The sequence below is a fragment of the Geotrypetes seraphini genome, chromosome 5, assembly GCF_902459505.1.
Source record: "Geotrypetes seraphini chromosome 5, aGeoSer1.1, whole genome shotgun sequence".
NCBI classification, from domain to species: Eukaryota; Metazoa; Chordata; class Amphibia; order Gymnophiona; family Dermophiidae; genus Geotrypetes; species Geotrypetes seraphini.
In genome coordinates this window covers 221,261,001-221,288,954 of record NC_047088.1, presented here as the reverse complement: position 1 = coordinate 221,288,954, position 27,954 = coordinate 221,261,001, and the positions used below count along the sequence as shown (strand labels likewise).

General features: G+C 43.5%; 1 protein-coding gene across 2 annotated transcripts in view; it reads right to left on the bottom strand.

The window, feature by feature from the left end:
- Window positions 1-27,954, bottom strand: part of CACNB4 (calcium voltage-gated channel auxiliary subunit beta 4) — a 323,418-nt gene that overhangs the window by 197,388 nt on the left and 98,076 nt on the right. The window contains exon 1 of one of the 2 annotated variants that reach the window (XM_033946680.1): window positions 19,335-19,530. The exons of the other annotated variant lie outside the window; for it this stretch is intronic. Within the exon in view, the coding sequence (XP_033802571.1) occupies window positions 19,335-19,379 (45 nt within the window). The 5' untranslated portion in view covers window positions 19,380-19,530. Of the gene's footprint in view, window positions 1-19,334; window positions 19,531-27,954 lie in introns of those variants that run through there. 2 annotated transcript variants of the gene reach the window in all.

Genomic DNA, 27,954 nt, shown 5'->3' with positions numbered 1-27,954 from the left:
GTATGTAGGCCGTACCACGTGCCAGATCAAGGTCAGATTACAAGAACATAAAAGCAGGATACAAACAGCCACTGTCACACCTCCTATAGTCACCCACCGTCTGGAACAAAACACGATTTTTATGATCTCAATTGGTTCGTTATGGAACAGATTCCAACTATCTTCAGAGGAGACATGATGGCCCGGATCCAAATTCACGAGCAATTTTGGATATTTGAATTAAATGCTGTCTACCCAGAAGGGCTTAATGAATTTATTGAATAGAATACCATCATTTAAACTTGGTTGACATTTTCAGTGGGACTTTTTTCTTGTAAGCTCAGCTTTTGGGCTCCCTTTAGACATTGGGATTTTTGGTCAATATTTTGTTGTGGGAGTCTCCTATTGCTTCAAAATTTTCTGCATATCTTTCCTATTGTTCACTGGAATCACTGGATATTCAGTTAATTGTGGAGTTTTTCCATGACAGATTGGTATCCCCTCCCCCTTTTTTTCTGTTTGGAAACCCTCTATTGCAAGGGTGTCAAAGGCCCTCCTTGAGGGCCGCAATCCAGTTGGGTTTTCAGGATTCCCCAATGAATATGCATGAGATCTATTTGCATGCACTGCTTTCATTGTATGCTAATAGATCTCATGCATATTCATTAGGGAAATCCTGAAAACCTGACAGGATTGTGGCCCTCGAGGAGGGACCGACACCCCTGCTCTATTGGGTTCAGTTTCTCATTTTAGTCCTTTTAATTCATGTTGTCATTACGTGTATCAAAACAGCTGCTGCATTCCCCTCTGTCACTCCACCCTTAGCCGACAATGGAACACGATGTTGAGCAGTAGCATTTGAAAAGTTTTCTTCTGACTTTGTGGCGGCTCTTTATTTGAATTATTTCCAGAAGAGTTCCTGAGGAAAGGGCGGTGGTCCCTGAAACTGAGCCTGGTTGAAACATAAACAATTTGAGGGATACTCAGAAAAAGATTTTTGCTCTCAGTTACGCCGCTGAAGCCCTAACAGCTTTTTTGGATGCAAGATTTTATACATGCTAAGTACAGTTCTCTCCGTGACTGTTTCCATTTGTTCCATTCTGTCGGGCTGTTAATATAGGGAGGAGCACAGCATACATGCATAACAGTTAGCAAACAAGGAACATAACAATTAACAACAAGGCACAGAAGACTAAGGCTATATGGGTATAGTGAGATGCTCTAGTTCAATTGTTCTGGATTAGGAGACACTTGGAGCCTGAAACATGCATAGGGAGACACATGAAGCCTGAAGTATGCACAGGGAGAGAGTCAGTTGAACATCTATTAAGAGTACAGTGGGTGGTTTGGGAGTAAAAGTTGATGGGACTATACACCATCAGACGTTTGGACTTCTATGGAAGAATTGACCAAGACTGGGGGTAGTTCAGCAGCTGTGTAGGTTCCTTCTCAGCTCTTACTCAAATCCAACACAATTGCATGCTATGAATAAGAGTAGAATTGGCCTGTGGTGGAGGAGGTGTGGGGTTGAAAGGGTCCTCCTAGGGTCCATCATGAAGGGCTGCAATGGAGACCTTAAGTGACCATCTCTGGGAAAAGGTGATTAAGCTATCCAGAAACAAAAAATGAGAGGTAAATAATCAAAACGAAAATGCATCTAAAAACCTGCCTAAATCGGCACTTGGACAATCAAAAAGACAAGTCATCCAAGTACCGATAATCAAACAGGGTTTTAGATGTATCTAAAACCAGCTTAGGCCTTTTGACTGCCTCTGTGCGCCCAGAGCGAAAAGGAGCATTTTTGGAGGAGTGGATAGGGTGGGATGTGGGCCGACCTAGACTTAGTCATCTGGCAGCCATAATCAGAACTTATACGTTTTGACTTAGACCATGTCAAACAGGTATAAGTTCTGGATCAGGCTGCTGAGCCGATTGCAGCTGGCGCAATCAGTTCAGCAGCCCAGGAAAAATGTTCCCCCACTCCTGTAATGATCGCCAGCAGGAGGGATGCCCAATCCTTCCTGCCCTAACCTGCTGCGATCCCCTGCAACCTTCCCCGGCAGGGGGGATGCCCAATCCCTCTTGCCTGAACCTGCCGCGATCCCCCGTAACCTTCCCCAGCAGGAGGGATGCCCAGTCCCTCCTGCCGGACACCCTGAATCCCCCACCAAGGTAGGCCGTGTGACCCCCAGCCTAACCGGAACCCCTCGCCTAGCCCAACCCCTCCTGCCCACGGTTCATCTCCCGAACCTCCACTCCCCACTCCTGACACCCCCCCTTGATGTACAGTAAGTTGGATGTACAGACGGATCCCAAGCCCATCCGCCCGGCAGGCCCGCCATCCTCTGAATGGCCGGCCTTAGGACCTGATTGGGCCAGGCGCCTAAGTCTCCGCCCACAGGAGGGGCCTTAGGCGCCTGGTCCAACCAGAATTGGCCCAGACTGTAAAGATGAGGAAGGAAGCCGAAGCCAGGAAAGTGGTATTAGCTTGGGGCCTTCTCAATGTCTCTATAGCTGGCATGATTTATACAGAAATGTGAGCTTCTTTATTAGTCTTCCTGCTAATGTAAGATCTGTAAGTTCATCCCTTTAGGTAATTCCTGTAAAGTGTAATTTCTATGTTTATTCTAATTTTGTAGTGGGGGGTGAAGTGAGTTGCCCAGGGTCACAAGTAATGTCAGCAGAAGAATGGGATGTGAGCTTAAAAGGCCTGCCTACCTGCCCTGTGTCCTGTTCCACTAGACCTGCCTTGTTCTTGCCTGCCACTAGACCACTAGAGGGGGGACAGGGTACAGGGCAGGGCGGTGGGATAGGGTACACCATTTGGTTAAGGATTTTTTTTCCTTGGTTTTTCCTTCTTTACAGGTAGATGCATCTTATGGTCAGGTGCATCCTATAGAGCGAAAAATACGGTAAGTTTAAATGCCACAGAGTTTAAATACCAGGGGATATAAATCAATAGTTTGTAATCTGTATGCCAGCCACTCTCAGATACAAAGAAAAAGATGAAGCATGTGACAACTTAATACCAGCATGCTTAGTATGGCAGCTTGTCAATGTTTCCTGGTATTGTAGCTCATGTATTGTATTGTAACACCATTACCAAAGCTCAAATAGCGTAGCTCATGTATTGTAACACCATTACTGAAGCTCGTGTATCATAACACCATTATAGAAGCTCATATAAACTGCTCTAAATTGGATTCCCAGTCATTAGTAGTGGTAAAGAAGCTTTCAATAAACAATAAATTTGCACAATAAAAACTTTTTGGAGTTTATAATATGTATGTTCTTATGGAATTTGTTTCTTGTAGAGTCTGTGCACTGTGGTAACTGTATATAAAAAGATGTAAAAATTCACAGCAGGAATGCCTTATGAACAAAAGACTGATCACACACATTCCAATCACATTTGCACCTACTCATGCAGTGAAGTAAGTGTCATACAATGCTAGAGAAATAATCATGAATGCATACAACAGTTATGTAAAAGTGTAAGGAAAAAAACCGGAGAACTCAATTTAGAGAGAATAAAAGACTAACTTTGTTTATAAGAATCTCAAAGTGCTTCACCAAGATACCATTGCAAGATGCTATCTGAGCAAGTGATGGCTAGAAGTTCATGCTGTGGCCATGGTAGATGATGACAGAAAAGGATAATCTGACTAGGCCATTCCACCAAATTATGCCTGTTCACAGTTTTAAGAACATATTCCAGCTGCAAATCAGGCAGTTCATTGTTTCTGTCATCTTAGATAAATTCACATACAAGATCGTTTATTTCATTGACATTCAGCATCCCTTTCCCTTCCCATATCAAATACTAAGCTTTCTAATAATCTAAATAGCTACCAACATTTGAATGACTGCTGCCCTGACAACTATTTAAACAAGATTTAAACAAAAATTGTTTTGTTTTCAGCCTTTTAGATTTATAGATTACTTGGATTTAATTTTTTTTTGCTTTTCTTTGCTTTCTATTTTAAATGGCATTCTTTTCGTTTCTTGTTTTTATATATTTTGTACACCGTGCTGTTGAAAAATCGAAGTGCAATTACAACTTTTAACAAACATATACCAGAAATATCCCAGGTAAGTGCTGGTGAGGGGGGGGGGTTGACTACTTTTTCAGTAGGGGCATGAGGTGATGCTGATTCCTGTGGGGTGGACGGGGGATGATACACTGCCTGTCTTTCTAAATTACTGGGTGTTGGATGGTTACTTTTAAATCGTCAACCATTTTATGGCTTTTATGTCTCTATAAATAAATTGTTATGATAAGTTCTAGACTTTAATTGTAAACTTCTTTGATTGGTCTGTATTAGAATGATAGAATATCAAGTGACATGCATAAACATACTGAGGAGGATCTAAAGGGGTTGGATGGGTCAGGTGATACTCTTAGGGGTTGCAGGGGGTATTGTTTGTTTGCTCGTTCAGGCAGCACCCACAACCACAATTAACAAAATTGCCCAGTATGGAAAATTTAAGTAAATAAAACAAATCTGCAAACAATAAAGGAAACTAAACAAAATAAAATTATGTCTGCATATCCCTAGAAACTAACCGATTCCTTAATGCAGTGTTTCTCAACCTATTCAAGCCAAGTACCCCCTAAGCATAACAAACACCAACCAAGTTCCCCACCCAAGCTCCACCCCAGACCCGCCCAAACTCTGCCCCAGACCTGCCCAAACTCCGCCCCTGACTCCACCCCCATAATAATAGCACTAATTGTAATGCCATTTTTTCTATTTATTTTTATAAACAACCAATCTCAACCAAGGTCTTGGGGAATGCTAATTAAACTTTTCATGCAACATTAGATACATAAAAAGTACTTGTACTGATTAGTCACTATGGGCAAGTTCTCTCACACACATCTCCTCCCCGTTCCAGTGATCTGACATCTCCCCTCCCTTCCTCCTTTCTGCTCCCCCCCCCCCCCAGTCCAATATTTATCTCTCTCTCATCCCCCGGATCATGTGCAGCATTTTTCACCACTGCCCATTCTACATCTCTCCCTCCATCACTATGTCCAGTATTCCCCCAACTTGCATCCCCTTCAGTCTGTCCCTCTGTTCCCTCTCCACCATATCCAACTCAATAAACAATTAATCTGTGGAATTTCTTGTCAAATTATTCACCTATGCCATGCCCCCTAACATAAAAGGCACTTAAACCACAACAGAACCAGGTTTGATTTTCACTGTGGCTCCTTGTGACTTTGGGCAAGACACTTAACCCTCCATTGCCCCAGATATAAAAGTTGGATTGAAAGTCCACTAACGACAGAGGAAGTACCTGTATGTAATATAAATATGCAAACCACTTCAGATGCAATGTAACACAAAGCTCTGTTTCTAGTAGTACTAAGTCAATTATTATCAAACCCCAAACGGTCGCAAAACATCATGTCCCCCTTACTTGTCTGAACTGCACTCACTCCTCCTTCGGTCCTCAGCCCCCAGCAGCACTCCCGCAATGGATGGCACACACGCTGCATGTGGCTGACCCCAAAGCCTTCTCTGCAACGTCAACTCTTATATCGGAGAGAAGGCTTTGGGGTCAGCCACTTATATGCAGCGCCTGAATCTCTGCATGCGCCGTCCACCGCAAGGAGCACTGCTGAAGGATGAAAACTGAAGGAGCGAGTGCGGCTCAAAAAAGGTTGTCACGGGAGCAGCAGACAGGAACATGAGACCCTAGGTGGCGGCAGCAGCGGCGAATGGGCAGGCGGAAATTGGCGGGAAGTCAGCCAGGCCGCATATCCCCAACAGGCATCTGCACATCCCCTAGGGTACGCGTACCGCAGGTTGAAAAACACTGGGTGTGTTGCCTTCCAAAGTGGGCACCTCAGTCTATGTGCTATCGGACAGCCCACTTTTGTGCTGGACTACGCAAAAATGCCATTTTGAATGTTAGTTCTCCTGAAAAGAATTTTGAAGCATTTTACTGCCATATTGTGAATTCCACGCACTTCCCTCAAAGGACTGAAGGAAAGGCAGAGTGAAAACACATTTTTTGTTTGTTTGTTTCTGTCACCTGAACAATATTGTTTCCCACAGATTTTCTTCTGATAGCTGTCAGGGTGCAGTATGTTCAGTGCTCCTCAGTTCTTTGAATCCTACAGTCCTACAATCCTACAATTTCTAGAAACTCTTTGCTTTCCCTCTTATTCAGCTTGTTCCCCTACCACAAGAGGCATTCTGATTTTCTTCCTTGTGAGTGCTTAAAAAAAAAAAAAAAAAAGCTCCAGTTCATTTAAAGCCACTTTTAACTATTTTAAAGTAAACGTTAATTCACCAAGTCTTCTACATCCCTTTACAGACTCATCCACCTGAGGACAGGACCGCATTTTTAGTGTTGATATACTGCAAATATAAAAATAAATTTTTAAATCTAAGCGGTTTACAATAACGAGATATAAGGGGAGGGGGAATAACAATAAATAAGTGAGACATTAACAGGGACAACACAAGACAAACTGGAACACATGCTATTATTAAATGAACCTTCAATATCTGTACTTTATTGTGGAAAATAACAGTAATTTAACATACTTCACAGCTAAACATGTACTCTTTGGTACAGTCATCTACTGATGGTGTTCCAAACACTCAAGCACTCCATGTCTTCTTGAGATAGTCAGGATAAAGTCTGTGATGCTGTTCAACTTCTTGCAACAAGGCCTCACGCTGCATGTGCTAATTTTGCCATTTATGCATGGCCATTAATAAGAAAATGGCATTGTCAGCCATCTTAGAGCCACACTACAAAGAGGCCTCAGCACGTAGGAAACTCATGTGCTAAAACAGTGCCAAACGAGATACAGGAAAATCAGATGCAACCAGAAACGGCTGTGAAGAACATAACAACCATATGGGGAAAAGAAAGATAGAAAGAGGAGGAGATGCCCAAAATCCCCCACCCAGTGTAAACCAAGAAATCAAGTGCACATGTCGAAGAGCGTGTGTGAGGTCACTGAGCAGAGCTCCCTCCTCAGGCCAAGAAGATGAAAACAACGATAAAGAGAAAGCTCCAGACCCCTGTCTCAAGATAATCCAACAGCAAAAAACATCCCAGCTCCCCCATTGACCCCATAAATTTTTAAATATGTAGTACTCATTCCTAGTAATCCCCAACGCAAGGGGCAACATCCACGCCATACAACACAAACCAGACAAACAATCATTCAATTTAGCTACACGCACACTCCCCATTCATACTCCCCCCCATTCTCCCCTTATCGGGAGACTAGAGGTAACCGCAGGAACTCTCTTAATAAAATGATTTGCAAAAACCCCCAAAAAACAGTGCCAGCCATTTTTTAGTACAACTTAGTACGTGGATAAAATGTGGTTACAATAATTCAAAGGTTACTAGGAAAGACGGTGAAAACATAAGAAAGTGGGAAATTATGTATTATCTGCAAGAGAAGGAAAAAGGGAATATATTAAATCATTGGGGGGGGGGAAAAAAGGAACTATGTATTGAAGGTTTGTGAGAAGAACTTTTAGATGGGCTTTGAATTTCAAGAATGAAGTTTCTGTCCTGAGGTAGAGAGGGAGGGAATTCCATAAAATTGGTGACATGACTAAGAATGATGAGTTTCTATGAGTATCAAGGAATAGATACCTAAAGGAGGGAACAGATAGCAGTTGTTTCTGGGAGGAACAGAGGTTCTCTTTGGAGCATATTGAACCAAAAGAAGAAGGAAAAGACCTGATGATTGGATCTGAAAAGTAAGTACAAGTGTATTTGAAAGGAATATGAAATGTGACCGGAAGAATGTGCTCTGCTTTTAAGAGAGGGGTTACATGGTCACATTTTGAACAATGATAAAGTTTCACTGCAGTGTTTTGCACACATTGTAATCTCTGAAGCTGATAATTTGGGAGACCTATAAGAATGGAATTTCAATAATCGAGTTCAGAAAATACCAAGGAGTGAAGGAGAATGTGGAGAGAACCTGTGTGAAGAAATGAGCAAATAGAATGGATATGACACAGAGCAAGAAATGACAAAGAAACCACTTTAGAAATATGGAAGTAAAAGGATAAAGTATTATCCAGTACCACTCCAAGAATCTTAGTGGATGCAGTGAATTGGCGAATGGCACCTTTCATTGTGAAACTTGGAAGGTTTGGGAATGGATTTCCCAAAAAAAAAAAAAAATCATTAGTGCTTCTCAAAGACTTGCATTTTTGTTCATAACTGTGTGGTTATATACATCACTTTGCAGCTGTCCCCTACAAGCAAAGAATGCTCTTGTCTCCAGCCCACATACAAATACTTCACCATTTTCTAAAGCAGATAGGTGTCTTCCTCCTACAGCTTTATGTCAGTACATCACCCACTTAACATTAATCATCACAGTTAGTAAGATTGGAACAGATAAGTGAAAATCTTTTTTTTTGTAGCTAAACATTTTACTGTGTATTTAAACGATGTGCTAGAAGGGTATACTTTCGTTACCCCTGGTTGCATCACAAAAGAGTATACCTCCTTTCAGATCCAGCTTTTTTCTTTCTTTTAAGCACTACCGTATTTTTCGCTCCATAAGACGCACTTTTCCTCCCAGAAAAGTGAGTGGAAAAAAGGGTGTGTCCTATGGAACAAATACCCAACACACCTCCGCCCGCCGTTACCTTATTTAGATCCTCTGGCGATCCTGCCCTTCCCTCTGGCTGACTCCCAAACTAGCTAAGGCAGGCAAGCAGGGCCCCCTCCCCCCCCCCGAACTCCCACCAGTCTGGTCTGGTGGTCCTGTCCTTCCCTCCCACTGAGCTAAACAGCATCAGAACAGCCCAAAAGGAAGGCGCAAGCTTTTCACATGCTGCCTTGTCCTGCACAGCTCCGTGAATGGCTGCAGTCAGTTCTCACAAGAACTGACTGCAGCCATTCATTGAGCGGTGCAGGACAAGGCAGCGCGTGAAAAGCATGTACCTGCTTTTTGGACCAAACTGACGCTGCTTAGCTCAGTGGGAGGGAAGGGCCGGACCACCTAAAATAAGGTACGGGGGAGTCCGGGAGGGGGCCCTGCCTGCCTGACTCAAGGTGGAGGGTCCTGCCTGCCTGCTTGCCTTGGGGTGGGGGGCCCTGCCTGCCTGCCTTGGAGTGGGGGGCCCTGCCTGCTTGCTTGTCAATAGGCTACTAGGCCTGCCTGCCTCTAACTAGGCCACTAGGACTGTTTGCCTGCTTGTCACTAGACCACTAGGCCAGCCTGCCTGCCCTATCCCTACCAGCCCTGTGCCCCATCTCTTCCCACCCTGTGCCTTGTCCCAGCCTACCATTAGACCACCAGAGGGGGGACAGGGTATAGAGCCTGGCAGGGAGGCGAGACAGGGTGCAGGGTCTGGCAAGGAATGTGGGTTTGAGTGCAGAGCCAGGCAGGGAGAATTTGGTTCAGAATGTTTTTTTTCTTCTTTTCTTCCTCTAAATCAAGGGTGCGTCTTATGGTCAGGTGCATCTTATGGAGTGAAAAATACGGTATTCCCCCCCCCCCCAAAAAAAAAAAAAAAACAACAACAAAAAAAAAAAAAAACCATCAGGTTTCAGTGTTTTTCATAAACTCATTTTAAGGCTTAATCCATTTTGCTCAAATTTTTATTTTCACCCTAAATTTCCAAAACAATTTTGGCTAAAACCAGGTTACTGACTGAACAAGTGAACTCCTCTCGATATAAACTAACAGAACAGATTTTGTCAACAGCATGTTAACTCAATGTCACATTCTTATTATCCATGCATTTATAAAACTCAACAATATATCAAAATCGATCCATGCAGCTTTAATACCAGTGATGCATGGGGTGCATCACAAAACATACTGTAACACCTCCACTGCTCTCAAAGTGCTAATAACATTATATATTCACCTCAAGCAGCTCAAAGCTAGCAAGCTGCTAAAAACTTCCAACAAGAACAAATCAGTAAAAATGTGCAAGAAAACACCCTTGATCAGAAATCCTACTGCCACTATGTCCCTGTAAAAATGATAATGACTTGCTGACTGCATTTAAATAATATATTTAAGCACTGATGAGTAAGTTTGCCCAAACTACCATTAAATCAATTCTAATCATGCTGTTATAGCATTAAGGGAACATCTTCGATCAAGTCTTCTTAGGTGACCTTGTTGAAAAAAATTGGTTCATGAATAAATAGAAGAAACATTAGAAAAATAGAACTATTGTTCTTGCTCTATTACATACAGGCAGTGGTGTACCAAGGAGGGGCAGGGGGGGGAAGTCCGCCCCGAGTGCAGCCTTAGGGGGATGCACAGCCGGCCAGGTCCGGAAAATGGTCCATCGCCAAGGCAAAGTGAGTTGATCGCGGAGCCCATCCCGGGCTCCGTGATAGACTCACTTTGCCTTGGCGATCGACCATTTTCCGGACCTGGCCGGCTGTGTACCACCCTAAGACTGCCGTCGGAGAGGAAGTTTGGGCCAGCCAATCGCTGCCTGGCTGGGCGGAACTTCCTCTCCGTCGGCCCGATGCTGGGAAGCAGAGAGAGCTTGGGGCAGCCGCGACGGCGGCTTTGGGACCTATTCCCTGATGGTGGCAGCAGCGGCTTGGTGGAGGGCAGAGAGAAAGTAAAAAAAGGGGACAGGCAGGGAGACAGAAGGGAAACAAAAAAAAGAAAGGGGACATGAAGAGAGAAAAAAAGAAAGGGAGGCAGGGAGAAAGAAAGGTCAGTGAGAGAGGAAGAAAAAGTTGGGGGAGGGAATGAGCTTTGGAGGAGAGGAAGCATACAGGCTGAAAGAAGGGAAGAAAGATTGGATGCACAGTCAGAAGAAGAAAGTGCAATCAGACTCATGAAATCACCAGACAAGATAGGAAAAATGATTTTATTTTCAATTTAGTGATCAAAATGTGTCTGAATTCATATCTGTTGTCTATATTTTGCACTATGGACCCCTTTTACTAAACCACAATAGCGGTTTTTAGTGCAGGGAGCCTATGAGTGTCCAGAGCAGCGCTGGACATTCAGCGCAGCTCCCTGCGCTAAAAACTGCTATTGTGGTTTAGTTAAAAGGGAGGGGGTATATTTGTCTATTTTTGTATGGTTGTTACTGAGGTGACAGTGCATAGAGTCATCGGCCTTGACCCCTTTGAAAAAAACACGGAATAGGAATGATAATAAACATTTTCTCAGCATACAGTGTGCTTTGTGTTTTTAAAAAATTTTATTGTTGGTAGATCATTTTGACTTGGTCATTTTAAAAGTAGCTCGCAAGCCCAAAAAGTGTGGGCACCCCTGAGCTAGAGCATTGAAGCTGCGTGTGGCTGCCATAAAGGTCATCTCTGACACAACTGGAAGTTGCATCACAGACGACCTTTACGGCAGCCATATGCAACTACAATGCTCCGGCTGCTGTAAGAAGGCAGTTTAGACATCGCCGGCCACAGGCAGGGAGGTTTGTCGGACTGGGCCTGATGTCCAGGGGGGGGGCCTTGCAGATCTTGTTGCCAAAATCGGAAAGGTGAGGAAGGGAGAAAGATGCACCTGTGGTGGATGGAGAGATTGAGAGAAGGGGGCAGATGATGGAAGTGGGTAGAAAGGGGAGAGAGAAGAGGTCAGATGATGGAAGTGGGGAATAGAAGTGGAGAAAGAGAACACATACTGGATGGAAGGAGGGATAAAGAAAAAGGACATATGCTGGATGGGGGAAGAAGATATATTTAGTGAGATAGTGGAGGGGTGAAGGAAAGGGGTGGCATGCTGTGGGTAGACATAGTGAAAAGAGGGAAACTGAGGACTGCATAGTAAGGAAGAATTTAATTTAAACGGAGGCAGAAAATAAAGAAGGAAGACCAGAGAAGGAAAGGGAAGAGAGAGATGCCAGAGAACGGGGAAGGAGACAGAGATATCAGATCTGAGCGGAGGAAATGAGAAGAGAGATGCTAAAAACCACAGGGGGGAGGGAAAGAGAGATGAAAGGAGAAAGATGCCAGACCATGAGGGAACAGAGGGAAGATGATGGATGCCAGACCAAAGGGGGAGGTGTCTAGAGGAAAGATGGAAGGGGGAGGCATACAGTTTCTGGAAGGGGCATAGGAGAGAAGATGCCATATAGGGAGGGGCAGAGAGATGGCAGACAGTGGATGGAAGGAAGACAGTAACAAGAAGATGAAGAAAGCAGAAACCAGAGAAGACAAAGATAGAACAAAAATTTTCTATTTATTTATTGCTTTAGGAGACATATGTCACTGTTTCTGTGGTGTTGCATTTTATGCAGAGTCCAGCTTCTTGCTGGTTCAATTTAACCTTTGTCTATGTGTTTCTATTTTATTCCCCCTTTTACAAAACTGTGGAGCGTTTTTTAGCGCCAGCCGTGGTGGTAGCAGCTCTGATGCTCAGAATTCTATGAGCGTCAGAGCTGTTACCACCGTGGCTAAAATCCACACTACAGTTTTGTAAAAGGGGGAGGGGTTAGTTTGTGATGACATATTCCATACTAGGCAAAGGTGTTTTCTGTGTTCTGTGTGTCGAAAGACATGGTTTTCTGTTAGGACTGACGGTGTAGGATTGATCTGTACTGGTCTGGCTTGTTTAGTTTTACAATGGGTATATTGATGTTGTACTGCTCACTGCAGTATGTAAGATGCTGCCTTTTCCTAGGTCCTCATGTATGACATGTGGCTTGTTACTAAAAATCATGTTTTTCGTACAGATGGGGGGGTGCCAAAAAATGATGGGCCCCGGGTGTCACATATGCTAGGTACGCCACTGCATACAGGTACAAAATCCTTTATCTGAAATTCCGAAAACCGGAAAGCTCCAAAAATTCTAAATTTGCAGCATGGACCAGAAGTAGTCAATTTCCCCATCATGACACATGCTGAAAGCAAGTGCATGTGTTTCTCCTGATCTCTATGCAAGTCCAGTCAGAGGGCTGGAAAGTGGCAAAAAAGAGCTGCAGATTCCACTAAGGGTAGCAATGACAAGCAGAAAAGGTCAGAGGGATGGAAAATGGCACAGAGAGATGCAGATTCTGCTCAGAAAGATAAGTTTATTGGGATGTGCACGTCTATATTTTATCATATATTTTATTTTTAGAAAATGATATGGCGACAGAATTTGTCACCATCCCTGTGGATAACTGCGGGAAACCATCCCATGTCATTTGTCTATCTCAACCTCAGTCCTACACCAGCATTCTTCAATGCAAGGCTTGAGGGTCAGTGGCTGTGCCCATTCATACTCTGATTCTTATTTGAGCCAAGTATAGCATAATGAAGCCATTGTGACATCACTGATGAGGTTGGCTCTTAGGCATTGGTGAATGAGGCATTATGACATCACAATATCTGCTCTGGATACCAGAGACTGTCATTCTTTAGTGAAGGAGTTGGCTTTGGCTTGCGAGCTACTTTTAAAATGACCAAGTCAAAATGATCTACCAGCAGTAAAATTTTATAAAACACAAAGCACACTGTACGCAGAGAAAATGTTAATTATCATTTGTATTCGGGGGGGGGGGTTTCAGAGGTCAGGGCAGATGACTTTAAAATATGCAATGTCATCTCAGTAACAACTACACAAAAATAGACAAATATACTTCCTTCCCTTTTACTAAACTGCAATAACGGTTTCTACGCAGGGAGCTGCGCTGAATGCCCCTCGCAGCTCCCGATGCTCATAGGCTCCCTGTGCTAAAAAAACAGTATTGCGGTTTAGTAAAAGAGGGCCATAGTGCAAAATAAAGAGAGCAGATATAAATTCTCAAAACGGACACATTTTGATCACTAAATTGAAAATAAAATAATTTTTCCTACCTTTTTGTCTGGTGATTTCATGAGTCTCTAGCTGAACTTCCTTCTTCTGCAATTCCAATATTTCTTTCTTTCTGCCCCTCCCCTTTTCTTTCTGTTTCTTCCCCTGCCCCCTCTTTATTTCTGTCTTTCTTTCTCTCTCCCCCTGCCCCCCTCTTTATTTCTGTCTTTCTTTCTCTCTCCCCCTGTTCTCCAAGCCATTGCGCCGATTTTTCCACTTCCCCGATTCTTTCTCTCCCTGCCTCCCCCCAAGCCACCACGCCAATTTCTCCCTGCTTCCTCGAGCCAGGCCTGGCACGTACAAGCGCCAGGCCCACAAGCCTACCTCTTCCCCCCTCCTCCGACATCAATTCTGACGTCGGATAGGATGTTCCAGGCCAGCCAGGCAGCGATTGGCTGACCCAGAACTTCCTCTCCAACGTCAGAATTGACATCGGAGGTGAAGGCTTGTGGGTCCGGTGCATGTATGCGCCTGGCCTGGCTCGGGGAGGCAGGAAGAACAAGATCACAATGGCAATGTGATCGACTTGCGTTGCATTTGCGATCTACTGGCCAATCGCGACTGACCATTTGGGCACCCCTGTTTTAGTGTCTATCTCAACCTCAGTCCTTCTACACCAGCATTCTTCAATGCAAGGCTTGAGGGTCCGTGGCTATGCCCATTCATACTCTGATTCTTATGTGAGCCAAGCCTAGGATAATCAAGCCATTGTGACATCAATGATGAGGCTGACTCTTAGACATTGGTGGAATGAGGCATTATGACATCACAATCTCAGTTCTGGAATGTTGCTTCTCTTTGGGTTTCTGCCAGGTACTTGGGGCCTGATTTGGCCACTGCTAGAAACAGGATACTGGGCTTAATAGACCTTCAGTCTATCCCAATATGGCAGTGCTTATGGTCTTATGTTCTAACCATCCCGTGTCATACTTTAGTGTCTATCTCATCTTCAGTCCTTCTACACCAGCTGTGACCATTCATACTCTGATTCTTCCCTCTCTCCTTAAAGAATGACATGGGGATGGTTTCCTGCAGTTATCTGTCCTGCATGAACATTTGAGGCAGGGACATGTTAGCCAGTGCAGGCTCTTTGGTGAACAAGTTGGTGTTTGAAGTGCATGAAATATTTAGGGCTCCTTTTACAAAGGTGCGCTAAAATGCCATGCACGCTAACCGCTACTGCCTCCTTTTAAGCAGGCGGTACTTTTTCGGCTAGCGCACACTATAGCGCGTGCTAATCATGTGTGTCCACTAAAAACACTTGCGCACTTCCGTAAAAGGAGCCCTTAATGTTAGATTTATTTTGAAATAAAAAAAGGTTTGGTGGCAATTTTATGGTCTTATGGTCTGTCTTTTTCTGACTTTAACCATTCCGAAAACCGAAATATACCTGGTCCCTGGGATTTTGGATAAAGGATCTTGTATCTGTATTTGCTATATTCTAATTAGTTTATAGTATAATTCTCAGGACACATACCACACTAACTCCCCCTTTTACTAAACTATAATGTGGTTTTTAGTGTCGGCCATGGCGGTAACAGCTCCGATGCTCATAGAATTCCTATGAGCTTTGGAGCTGTTACTGCCAGGCCAGCACTAACAACTAGTGCTGCCCGATTCACGATTCGAATCAGTTCACCGATTCACTTCAGGTGAATCGAAACACCAAAAAATCGGCTTCCCGATTTGGACCCTCCCCCCTTGCCCTCTAAAGCAAGGCCGCTGCACACCTGCTTTAGAGGGCGAGGAGGGAGGGTCAGTCGAGAAGTTCTGCTGTGGGCTCCCCCTCCTGGCATCTGGTTTCCTCCCCCCTGGCATATGATTTCCCATCCTGGCGTCCGGCTTCTCTCTTGGCCTCCGCGCACCGTTTACCTTATAGGTGAAGCCTGCAGAGTAGATTGCGGTACTAGTGTGTTTGCAAACTGCTTCGAGGCTGTTTCCTCCGCTGCGATCCTGCCTCTGACGTCAGAGGAGGAGCAGGACCGCAACAGATGAAACGGCTCAAAGCAGTTTGCAAAGACGCTAGTACCACGATCTGCTCTGCAGGCTGGGGATGCCAGGGGGAACAGGGGGCCTTCCCAGGGGGGGTGCGCAGTCCTTTGGGGTGGGACAGGCCTTCAGGGGTACAGGCCTGATGGGGTGCAGGCCTTCAAGGGGGGTGCAGACCTTCAAGGGGGGACAGGCCTTTAAGGGGGGGACAGGCCTTCAAAGGGGAGACAGGCCAGAAATGGTGGCATAGGCCTTCAGTGGGGACAGGCAGGCCTTCAGGGGGGGATAAGCCTTCAAGGGGGGACAGGCCTTCAAGGGGGGGGGACAGGCCTTTAAGGGGAGGACAGGCCAGGGATGGTGGCATAGGCCTTCAGGAGGGACAGCCTTCAAGGGGGGGACAAGCCTTCAAGGGGGGGTACAGGCCTTCGGGGGGGGACAGACCTTCAGGGGAGGGGGACCCTGGTGTAGAAGTACACGAAGAGAGGGAGAGAAGGGGGATTTCAAAGAGATGTGCATATGCCGGACTTTGGGGGGGAAGAAATAATGGGTCTAAAATAGAGGAGAGGGAGAGAGATGATGGACAATGGGATTTAGGGAGAGAAGGGAGAGAAGTTGGACACAAGGGATGGTGTGGAGGGGGGATAGAGATACTGGATAGGAGGGTAGATGGGAAAAGAAAGGGAGAGATAGTGGACCCTGGGGTGGTAGGGAAGGAGGGAAAGATGCTGGATGAAAGGGTAGTTAAGAAAAGGTGGATTTGTGGATGGAGAGGGAAAAAAAAAGAAAGATGCCAGACCTCCGGGGGAGGGAAGGGAAACGGAAGAGAAGGACAGAGATGGCAGATGGATGGTTAGAACAGAGAAAGAAGAAAGAAGGAGACCCTGGCAAGCAAGTTATCAGAAGACAACCAGAGCGTGGGACCAACAAGAGCCTAGGACCAACAAGATTTGAATATTGACCAGACAACAAAAGGTAGAAAAAATAATTTTATTTTCTGTTTTGTGATTACAATATGTCAGATTTGAAACGTATATCCTGCCAGAGCTGGTGTTAGACCGCAAACATGAGCTAGGATTTAACAGAGAAAGGAAAAGTCTTTTTTGTTTGTTTATTTTGTTTACACCACAGCGCCAGTGTGGTTAGGAGAAGGCAAAGGGGATGAAGAGGCTATAAAAGAGGTGAAGAGGCTATAAAATAAACCCACCAGGATGTTTGAAAAAACACCCAATTGGGCAGGAAAATCGAATCGAAAAACCAATTCAATAGGCTAGGCTGAATCGAATCGAATCAAAATTTTTTTCCTGAATCAGGCAGCACTACTAAAAACCGTGCTACGGTTTTGTAAAAAAAAAAAAAAAAAAAGGGGAGGGGAAGTAAACCTGTTGTCTGATTCTTGATACAATGATTACTTAGTTCTACACTGCTGTATTTTCTACCTGCATGCAGTATTTTCTCTATTAAAGCATTTGATCTTTATCCAACAGCAAGTCCTAAGCCACCTCCTTTCTATAAACACACACACACCTGTACCAAACCATATTTTCAACCCACACATCAGTGCTTTTGCACAGAAAATGACTGCAGAGGACCCATTACTCCAAGAGTTTGCTATTTTTAGTGGATCAGTTAGATTGCATGGGCCCTGGTTCATGCCTTCACTTTTAAGCTCTCCTTGTATTTTTATTGCAATGCATTGTTCAATTCTTTATATTAAAAAAAAAAAGAAATAGCAGCTACATGAAATTAAACGTTCTGGAAATAGCTCAGCAAAACATCTACGAGTATGCAGTGAACCCAAACAATAATGGATACTCTGACAGCTTAAATTTTGTCCTGAAAATGGCTTTTGATGTTTACCGAATGGTGTCTTTATTTAATAAAGTTCTTTAGATTTACCTCTTTAGACAACATCAGCCTTTTGGGTTCCGGCCTGCATTCAGCAGCAGCAAAACCCAGTAACAGAAAACAACTGCCCCTTTAACTGGTCACCTCAGCAGCAGGTCAGTTCACTGCTAATCTGTCTTCCTGAAAGAGCCTCTGCTGCTGCCCACACCCTCTGTGAATGAAAACCCTTCTTTATGGGTATAATGACTCTCCTTCAAAGCAAAATGCGCTAAGAATTAAAACACAGTCCTTAAGAACAGCAGGCCTTACACATTAGACCATGACATATAGAGCTGCTGAGTACATTTCGTGAGGCACTTTACAATTACAACTCAGTACTATGCCTCTAGTATTTGTATAAAAAAAAGACTTGGTTACCCACATTAAATATTGTAAGGTAAATGTAAAGAAATTCATAAGAACTGAGTAAGAAACATGCAAAAGTAAAGAAACAGGAAGGAAATTGTTTTAAATATTATTAACTCAGGAAACAGTTTTATTCAATTACGTTCTCGTTTATGCTTTCAATGTGGCATGCTTCATTTAATCATGTCCTAAATTAGTAATGTGCATTACAATCATTTAATTTGACATATATATGCTAGCCACTATCTTGCACCGAGTTAGACAACATGTAGACAGGTTACACTTTTATAATCAGAGTTTAGAGCTTGATAAGGACTTACTGGCAGAAGAGAAAGAATGTCTTATCTGAACAGCCATGAATATCCACATCATTAGTTATACAAACCTGCATTGACGTATATACTGTTTACTTATGTTATAATCTGTTTATTGTATGACTGCCCACAGAAAATCATATCATGTATTCCTGGTGTTCAGCATACTGTATAGAAGCCCCCCTCCCCCCTAAAAAAAGCTTCATAATGGAATGAATCCATACTCTATCAATCCCTTCTCTCTATCAGGTTTTTTTAAAATAATAAGAGAGAAAAATCAGCTGCTGGTCCTCTAAAGAACAGCTAATACCAAATAAGTAGCTAAATAAGGTGAAGGCTATAATAATGAATACAGCCTATCTTAGCAAATACGTTTAAGGGTTCTTTAGAAACCTATTTTTAAGTCCTGGAACATAGGTATGAAATGCAGTATGTAATTGTTTTTAAAGGAACAAATTACAATTCAACAATATAAAAAAAAGTATGCATTCATGACACACTATCAGCATTATAAGGCTGGAAAAAACAGGTCATTAAAATACAAACTTGCATCTCATTTCCTCAACAAAGGAGCCAAAGCATGCACTGATCATTTGGCCAGAAAGCATACTGCACTGATGCTGGCATTTGGAACTTCCATCTACGTGGCTGTCATAAATAATCGGCTTTATATACTAAAAACATTTCTCAGTTAGACTGCTATATTCAAAATCCAAATTTTCTTAGCCTATAGAATTCTATAGAGCCCAGGAACTCACTGCCATGTTAGAGTACAAAGTCCTCCGTGTAAACTGCAGGCTATAGCACACAGCAGCAGCGTCCAGCCTTCCTTAAAACACCTAAATTTTTGAGTATTACAAGAAATTGTGCAATGGAGGATTATTTCAGGTGGCTCTAAACTGTATACATCACCAAACAGCTAGCTGCACACCATGCAAAACAATACCGTGGATCAACTCCCCATCCCCCTGTATATTCTGCCAGCCTTTCAAATAAATGTTGCCCAAGAAAGCACTCACCGCCTCTGAATCTTCAAATCCATGCAGGTACAAATTGTCGTACATGGAGGTCTAATAATCCAAAGCACTGCTCAGTGCAGAAATGAAACTGCTACCACAAACCACAGCTACGGGCAGAAGGCAGAAGAGGCCTGCACCGGAGAGCTGAGCCTGCCGTGTCAATTTTCTGTGGATTCCCCAGTCAAGATGCTGTTCATTCACATTATAGGGGGAAGGTTATCCCTAGAGGCAGTCCAGACCTGGCATTTTATCAGCCTTCCAAATACAGAGCATAAAAGTAAAGCCTTCCCCAACCAAGAACTGATGACAGTGCTCGGAGAACGCTCTGGGATTGGCTGAGCAGCCCTGCTTCAGTCAGCTGGAAATGCAATTCTTTTAGATAGTAGATGAGAAGTAGAAGGTTTATACTGTACACTGCAATAAGCCTTTCCCTGATTTCTTCCTCTCTCTCTCCCCTATACACATGCACATACAGGCACACATGCCAAAAGTCCCTTATAATAAAATGAGGGTGGTGTCTGTAGAAATTACACAGTTCAAAATATTTTGTCCTTTTGTATATAAGATTTCTCCCCAATAACATGAAATCCACTGCAGAGGAATAAGCTTTCCACAACAAAATACCCTAATGTTGTAAATTTAAGACAAACTTTCCAGCTGGGTTTTAAAAAGGCACGTTCCCTTGATCCCATCCCCCAACCCACAAAGAAAAAGCGGTATATCAAATCCCATCCCCTTTACCCCCGACCATAGTGCTCTTTCCTACTGAAATTAATATTTTCTAATCTGAGCCTTTAAAAACTTTAGAGCTACCATTTTATCAATCTAAGCATAAAGTAAGTAAAATATTTACTAACAAAGAAGGCAGCAGATATACATCAATTAGTCAAGTTTCATGTTTTGATTAAAATTTGATGTGCACGCATTGTCAAATATTTCAAAGCATATTACAAACTTAGAAATGGGGGGAAACCATGGTAAATTAATACGAAACAATATATACATACAAAATTCAATACAGGTACAAAAGGAGAGGGGGTAAAAAAGGTTACCTAGTAGCAGTCAGCAGAGGAGGAACTCTTGGGAGGACAACAGTTCTCAGAGCTCAGGGGGAACAGTCCAGGAAGCTACAGTGGGAGCAGGCCCAGCCAGCCCTGAAGAACACCAGCCACCTGAGAGCTTCAAAGGATGGATAAAATCTTGGGAACTGGGTAAGGGTGGGCTGGACAGGAGAGGAGGATTTAGGCACCCACTTCTAGAGGGTACTCCAGGACCGACTTGAGAAACACTGGGGTAGAGGGATGCAGAGCCCAAGGTGAGAGGAGTTGAAAGCTCTCTCAAAGAGATGGGCTTTTAACTGGGCCTTGAACACTGCCAGACACTGAGCCTGCCGAAGGGATTCGGGCAGCTTGTTCCAAACATACGGCACAGCAAGGCAGAAGGGACAGAGTCTGGAGCAGGCAGTTGAGGAGAAGTGCCCAGATAGGAGGGACTTACCAGCTGAGCGGAACTCACGGAGGGGATCACAGGGGGAGATAAGTGAAGAGAGATAGTGAGGGGCAGCTGAGTGAGTGCATTTGTAGGTCAGCAAAAGGGAGTTTGAATTGTATTCGGAAATGGATGGAAAGCCAATGAAGTGGCTTTAGGAGAGGGATAACATGAGTATAGCGGCTCTCCCAGAATATGAGTCATGCAGCCGAGTTCTGGATGGATTGGAGGGGAGCGAGTTGGCTAAGTGGAAGACCTGAGAGTAGCAAGTTGCAGTAGTCGAAGCGCAAGGTAATAAGGGTGTGGATAAGTGTTTTGGTAGTGTTGTCAGAAAGGAAGGGTCAGATTTTGGTAATATTTTAGAGAAAGAAGCAGCAAGTTTTAGTGATATGTTGTATCAAACAAAACAAAAAAGGAGGCTAACTTGCATGGTATAACAGTTACAACCCTAAACAAAGGTGAGTTGGAGGAGAGGTAATCTCCAAAGCGGGACAAAAGTAAATTTCTAGCTACCTTACTGGGCAGACTACCTGGGCCATACCGATCATTACCTACCATCAGTTACCTACCTCCCCTCACCCCCTCCTCGGTAATCAGAGAGGTGGATTATTGGGCAAGCCGCTGACAGCAGGCTCACCTCATTGCCACTGCAGGCTGCCCGAAGATTCAATTACAGCAGCCAGAGTGGAGGTAGGTGGGGGAGTTGGAAGAGCCAACCAACTTGAGGATGTAAGCCGGCCTGCCAAACTAGGTGGGGGTTGTGGGCTGGCTACACCTGGACAAACTCCCCCATTAAAAAAAAAAAAATGTCCAGACACCTGGACAATCCTCTAAAGCAGGGGTAGGGAACTCCTGTCCTCGAGAGCCGTATTCCAGTCGGGTTTTCAGGATTTCCCCAATGAATAGGCATGAGATCTATTTGCATGCACTGCTTTCAATGCATATTCATTGGGGAAATCCTGAAAACCCGACTGGAATACGGCTCTCGAGAACCGGAGTTCCCTACCCCTGCTCTAAAAAGAGGTCATGTCTGGGTTTTGCCGGATGTATGGTAACCCTACCTTTTCTGGAATACCTACAGTCCTCCCACCTTCTTACAAAGTTAGTTTATCTGAAGTCTAAGACATTCAGTTCTGAATGAACCTTCTCAGTACATGTTCTAATATTGAACCATACTATCTGGTGATAACTAAATGTCAAATAATCACCCACTATTACATCACAAATACTCTCTTTATGCAAAAGGACCAGGTCCTATTACATTGTGTTTGCCTGGATTATTTTGGGACAATTTTTGAACATAGCTTCACTCGACCGGTGGTGGTTAACCCAGGTTTTTCTCAGTGGGTCCTTTGAGCTTTTGAGTTTTTTACTTGGTTCCCCTCCCGGTCAGAAGAGCCTATAATTTAACTTTTGGAATCCTTTGTGGATTGTTACTCTAGCTGTACTAGTTGTCTCTGCTAGAGGGTTCTGAGATTCGTTTAGTAAGTTAAATGTTTCTTGTTCCTATTTATAATCTTACATTATTCTGTCAAGTGAAATATTTTACATTTAGGGGTCCTTTTATCAAGCCGCGCTAGCGGGGTTAGCTCGGACATTTCATCATGCGCTAACCCCCGCGGCCGGCTAAAAAACTAATGCCCGCTCAATGCAAACATTAGTGGCTAGCGCAGCAGGTAGTTTAACGCGCGGTATTATTACGCGCATTAAACCCCTACCGCAGCTTGATAAAAGGAGCCCTTAGTTGATATTTTTGACAGTAACACTGATTTTTGTATTATTATTTAAACAAACATAAGGAAAATAAACTCAGCACATTCTTCTACTCATTTATATTATTGAACCATACCCACTACCATCTACGCCTCACTAGAATTTTCTTTTTCAATCAGTAATCGCTCAAGCTGAGAAGGGTCAAAGTAAATGTAAAGTATTTTTCGTTCTTTAAGACGCACCTGTCCATAAGATGCACCCCCCTGTAGAGGAGGAAAAATCAAGGAAAAAAAATTTCCTCCTCTACAGGGGGGGGTGTCTGGTGGTTTGATGCGGCTGGTGCTAAGCAGCCCGTCCACAGCCCGAAGCCGCCCCAGTATCTTTTTAAAGTATGGTGGTCCAGCGCGCTCTCCTACTGGACAGCTGGCTTTGGTAGCAGAGCGGCGAGACACAGGAGCACGACCTTTGCGCTTCCTGCCTGGTCCTGCACTGCTCAGTGATTGGCTGAGGTAAGTGGGGGGTGGAAAAAGTGCGTCTTATGGTCCGAAAAATAGGGTATCTATTAGAATCTAATGTTACAACACATTTACAAGGAAACTGAAGGGAAAAAAAAATTCTCCTAGCGATATTACCCTATCTTTTAATTTCAAAAATTCCTTCTGACATAATTGTGTGGTTTTAGCCACATCTAGAAATATACGGATGGGTTGACCACAAAACTAAATATCTTTCTTCCAGAAATATCTTTTTAAGATATTTATATTCGCCTGTTCAGTTGAAAAGGTCACTAAGAGAGTCGCTCTAGTAGTTATAGAATACTATTAGTTATGCTTCTAACTCACAGCAGTTAGGCGAGAGCATGTCCGCCAGCTATTGAGCAAGCGTAAGCACTCATGCTCAACATTGGGTGCATAACAACTGACTTACACTGCTATTCTATAATGGCAATTACACACATAACTGCCAATATACGACTTGCGTTTAACACGCATTAGAGAATGACACAGGGATAATTTTTCCCCATCACCGCAGGAGCTCATTTTCCCTTCCCGTCCCGGCAAATTCTTTTCTGTTCCTGCCCCATTTCTTCAAGCTCTGTCCTTATCTGCACAAGTCTCAAACACTTTAAAATCATTAGTGTTTGAGGCTTGTGCGGTAAAGGCAGAGTGGGACAGGAGTGGAACAGGGATAGTCACAAAACTCGCAGGGACGGGATGGGGAAATTGAGTTCCTGTGGGGACAGGGAAAAATTTGTCCCCAAGTCATTCTCATGCAACATCCCAGTGCCTAACTTTAGGCAACCAGTAAAGAATCACCCCCTATTATATTAGTCATGTTTTGAGTCCTCAGTAAAAGAGGAAAACCCAACACCAAATCACATATGAGTATCATAGAAAACCGTTTTCATCATAGGTAACTAACAAAAGCAATTTAGCCAGATAAAATAAAAACAAAGCATAATGAGCACTGTGCAAAGGATTAATAATTGCAGGCGTCCCATGAATATCCATCTAGAGAAAGCTCCATGCTAACTCTGCCACAAATTATTCTGGATCAGACACCACAATGCTGTTCCCCTGATATCTTTTTAAAACATGTGCATGGAAACCTCAAGAAGAATTAGTTGCCCAAAGATTATCACTTCAGAGAGCCATACATTTCTTTCTTTTCAACTGAGTAGCCATGTAGACTGTGTCCTAAAGCCCTGAAATAACAAAATCCTTTAAAAAAATATCCAAGAATCACCTGCATAGGTGAAAGAACCTCATCTTCTTATGGAGTTCCACAGCAGAGCATATGATATAACCTATCAAAGAAAGATACTACTTCCAATATTTCTAATGACCTACTAGATGTACACAGCATGGTTCAGGTAAACTAGAGGGGAAAAAAAAATCTGAGGGTCTCTTTTCCTCTTCCCAACCTAAACATGGCCCACAAAAAAACATACCTGGTGAGTGCCTGAGAGCTCCAAGGAGAGTTGGAGTCACGTCAGGCTGCAACCATGGATCAGTGGCAGGAGACAGAGGAGAGAAATTGGGCAATGGGCCACAATGGCACCGCGGTAATGTAAGACAGCAGCAGGTAGACTCCAATAATGTCTGGGCATCTGCACATGCTTTGGGTTTCACCAGCTTGGGACTGAAATAGGCAGCTTCCCACCCCACTGCCTCCCTGCTCACATCAGAGGAGAGAGGAGGGAACTGGCCAGGGAACGGGGGAGCCATGATCTCCTGAGCTGGCTATGGGCTGGGGATTCAATGATTCCCCCGAAAGACCCTGAGGGCTTGTCGTTTTTACATAATGCAATTTTATCGGTTGAGCAAATAAATGCCTACTGCCTGCTCAACCAATCAAATTCAGAGTTGAACTGACAGGGCCTTTGGGGAGGAGGGACTCAGTGAATCCCCACAGTTTGATTGGTTGAACAGGCAGCCTGCTCAACCAATCAAATGTCATTAAGCAAAAAATAACCCCTCCCTTTAAAAAAAGCATCATTGTGGGTTGACCATTAACTAAATATCCTGTGTATCATCGTAGACAATACGATGAAACCTTCCGCCCAATGTGCGGCGGCGGACAAAAAAGCAATCAGGATGCTAGGAATTATTTTAAAATGGATGGTTAACAAAACTAAGAATGTTATAATGCCCCTGTATCGCTCCATAGTGCGACCTCATCTGGAGTATTGCGTTCAATTCTGGTCTCCTTATCTCAAGAAAGATATAGTGGCACTAGAAAGGTTCAAAGAAGAGCGACCAAGATAGTAAAGGGGATGGAACATGTCTCATATGAGGAAAGACTAAAACGGTTAGGGCTCTTCAGCTTGGAAAAGAGACAGCTGAGGTGAGATATGATTGAAGTCTACAAAATCCTGAGTGGAGTAGCACTGGTACAAGTGGATCGATTTTTCACTCCATCGAAAATTACAAAGATTAGGGGGACACTCGATGAAGTTACAGGGAAATACTTTTAAAAGCAATAGGAGGAAATATTTTTTCACTCAGAGAATAGTTAAGCTCTGGAACGCGTTGCTAGAGGATGTGGTAAGAGCAGATAGCATAGCTGGCTTTAAGAAAGGTTTGGACAAGTTCCTGGAGGAAAAGTCCATAGTCTGTTATTGAGAAAGACATGGGGAAAGCCACTGCTTGCCCTGCATCGGTAGTATGGAATGTTGCTACTCCTTGGGATTTGGCCAGGTACTAGTAACCTGATTGGCCACCATGAGAACGGGCTTGATGGAACCATTGGTCTGACCCAGTAAGGCTATTCTTATGTTCTTACCCTGAAGGCCCTGACTGCACACCACTACACTACACAGTTGCATTTTCATTTGATTTCACTGAGCAGTATTTCCATTGGCATGGACTCATATTCCTGCAGCAGATTCAGGAATGATGCATTGCCACTTCAAGAACAGTATATAGTTATGCGTGCTGTAGCTTAGAGGGAACACTGAGACAGTTGGCCCTTTTCTCAGCTGGGAGCAAGATGTAAGCAGCAAGAATCTTAAAATCTACATGTTCTGAGTTACATACAAATCTGACTTAAGAGCAGCTTTAAAAATGTAACTCGTTCTTAACCTGGAGATTGCCTGTACAGTATTCTCTGCTTGTCTAAGGAGTATGTTTACTAAGCTGCAATAAGCTGCTAGCACAAGTTTTACAGAGTGTTAAATGCAAACCAAACCTGTGCTAACAACTAACACATGTTCAAACCCTGTGCTACCCTGCTCAACGTTGAAAGGGATGGAGAGTAGGCATGACATGGGCAGAGCGGTGGTCTGACTATCAATGGCAACTAGTACATAGGTCATCACCACGCACTAGATGTCATGGCTGTCCATAACACTACTGGACATATTGCCACTTCCAACAAATTCTTCTCCTGATGCCTAAAGATGCCCCCTCCCAATCCCATTCATACCACATGACCCACCTCCCTCCCCCCCCCCCCCCCCGATGAAAACAACTCACCCGATCCTTAACCTTCCCCCACCTCCACCCCCATTCCCAACCTCCATGAGAACTCCCGACGCTTACCCCGGGAAGCACCATTTTTTGGATGAAATCTTAACAGTCAAGCATGATAGCACTTTCCCTGATTAAGCCTCGTTATGATGACGAAACGAGGGCCTCGTAGGATTTGAAAGATTGGTGCTGGTGCCTGAGTGTGGCATTATTCTCACGTCTTGAACAAGATAAGTGCAATCACTTAAAATTTAGCACTATCTTTGTTTTAAAATTTATCAACATAAGCAAAATAACAAAAAGAAAAAGAAATTAAGCCAGGTGTTTTTCTGACCCATGATCGAGACATGACTTGCTTCATTTGGTAAAAATATGCAATGTTGCTTTAAAGGTTTCTGAGGTCTTTTTTGTCCACACACATTGTGCTATTCACAAGTTGTTTACTTCCAACATGGGTGTTTGTTCGGACTAGACTGGTTATACATTATACATTAACACCTTGAATTTCACGGTTTATTTGTGTTTACTTCCAAAGCTGTCCAACTTAAGAGCAGCTATAAGTGGGTTCTCTTCTTTTGTACCTTCCCCTGACAGAATTTATGCCAATGACTCCTATTTAGAACGGTCTCAGAGCCAGGGTTCAAATCCTACCTTTCTTACCAATTCACCTCATAATCTTGGACACGTTACTTTATTGTTCATTATCTCAAGTACTCAAGTATCTGAAGGCACTCCTCATACCTGAATATTTATCACCATGGTACAGTACTGTGTCATTAAGGGCTCCTTTTACTAAGGTGCGCTAGCGTTTTTAGCGCACGCAGGAAATTACCGCACGCTACGCTTCTAGAACTAACTCTAGCTCAATGCTGGCATTAAGGTCCAGCGCATGCTATTCCGCACATTAAAGCCCTAACGTGGCTTAGTAAAAGGAGACCTAAGTAGCACTTTTATAAGTTGTATTATTATTATTATCATCCATGTATTTATCTATATTCCCAGCTGTCTCCCACCTTGTCCTCCTTATTTGGGAGCTGTTAGTGAAGCACACAGGATCCAGTAGTTGACAGAACTCACCAGATAAGAAATGGGTCATTCCTGGCCAGGCGCAACAAACTGAAGTTAGAAGGCGGGCTGTGTGCTGTACACTTGTTCCTATTCCTTTTAGAACTAATAATTAATTCCTCAGACAATTTACTGTACATGTTCTTTTAAGTACCAAGTTCTTTATTTGGCTAGCCAAAGGAAACTTTTAAAAAGTCTTATTTTATGCTACAACTTATAAAAATGATTTTTTTTAGTTCAATAAGTTTTTTATTATAATTTGAATAATACATTATCCAATAATATCAGGAAAAAAAGAGAATCTAGAATCAAAGTACATAATTATATCATACAAAATCCTTTTTAAGCCCACTAAATGGGGGGGCAGGGTATTAATACAACAA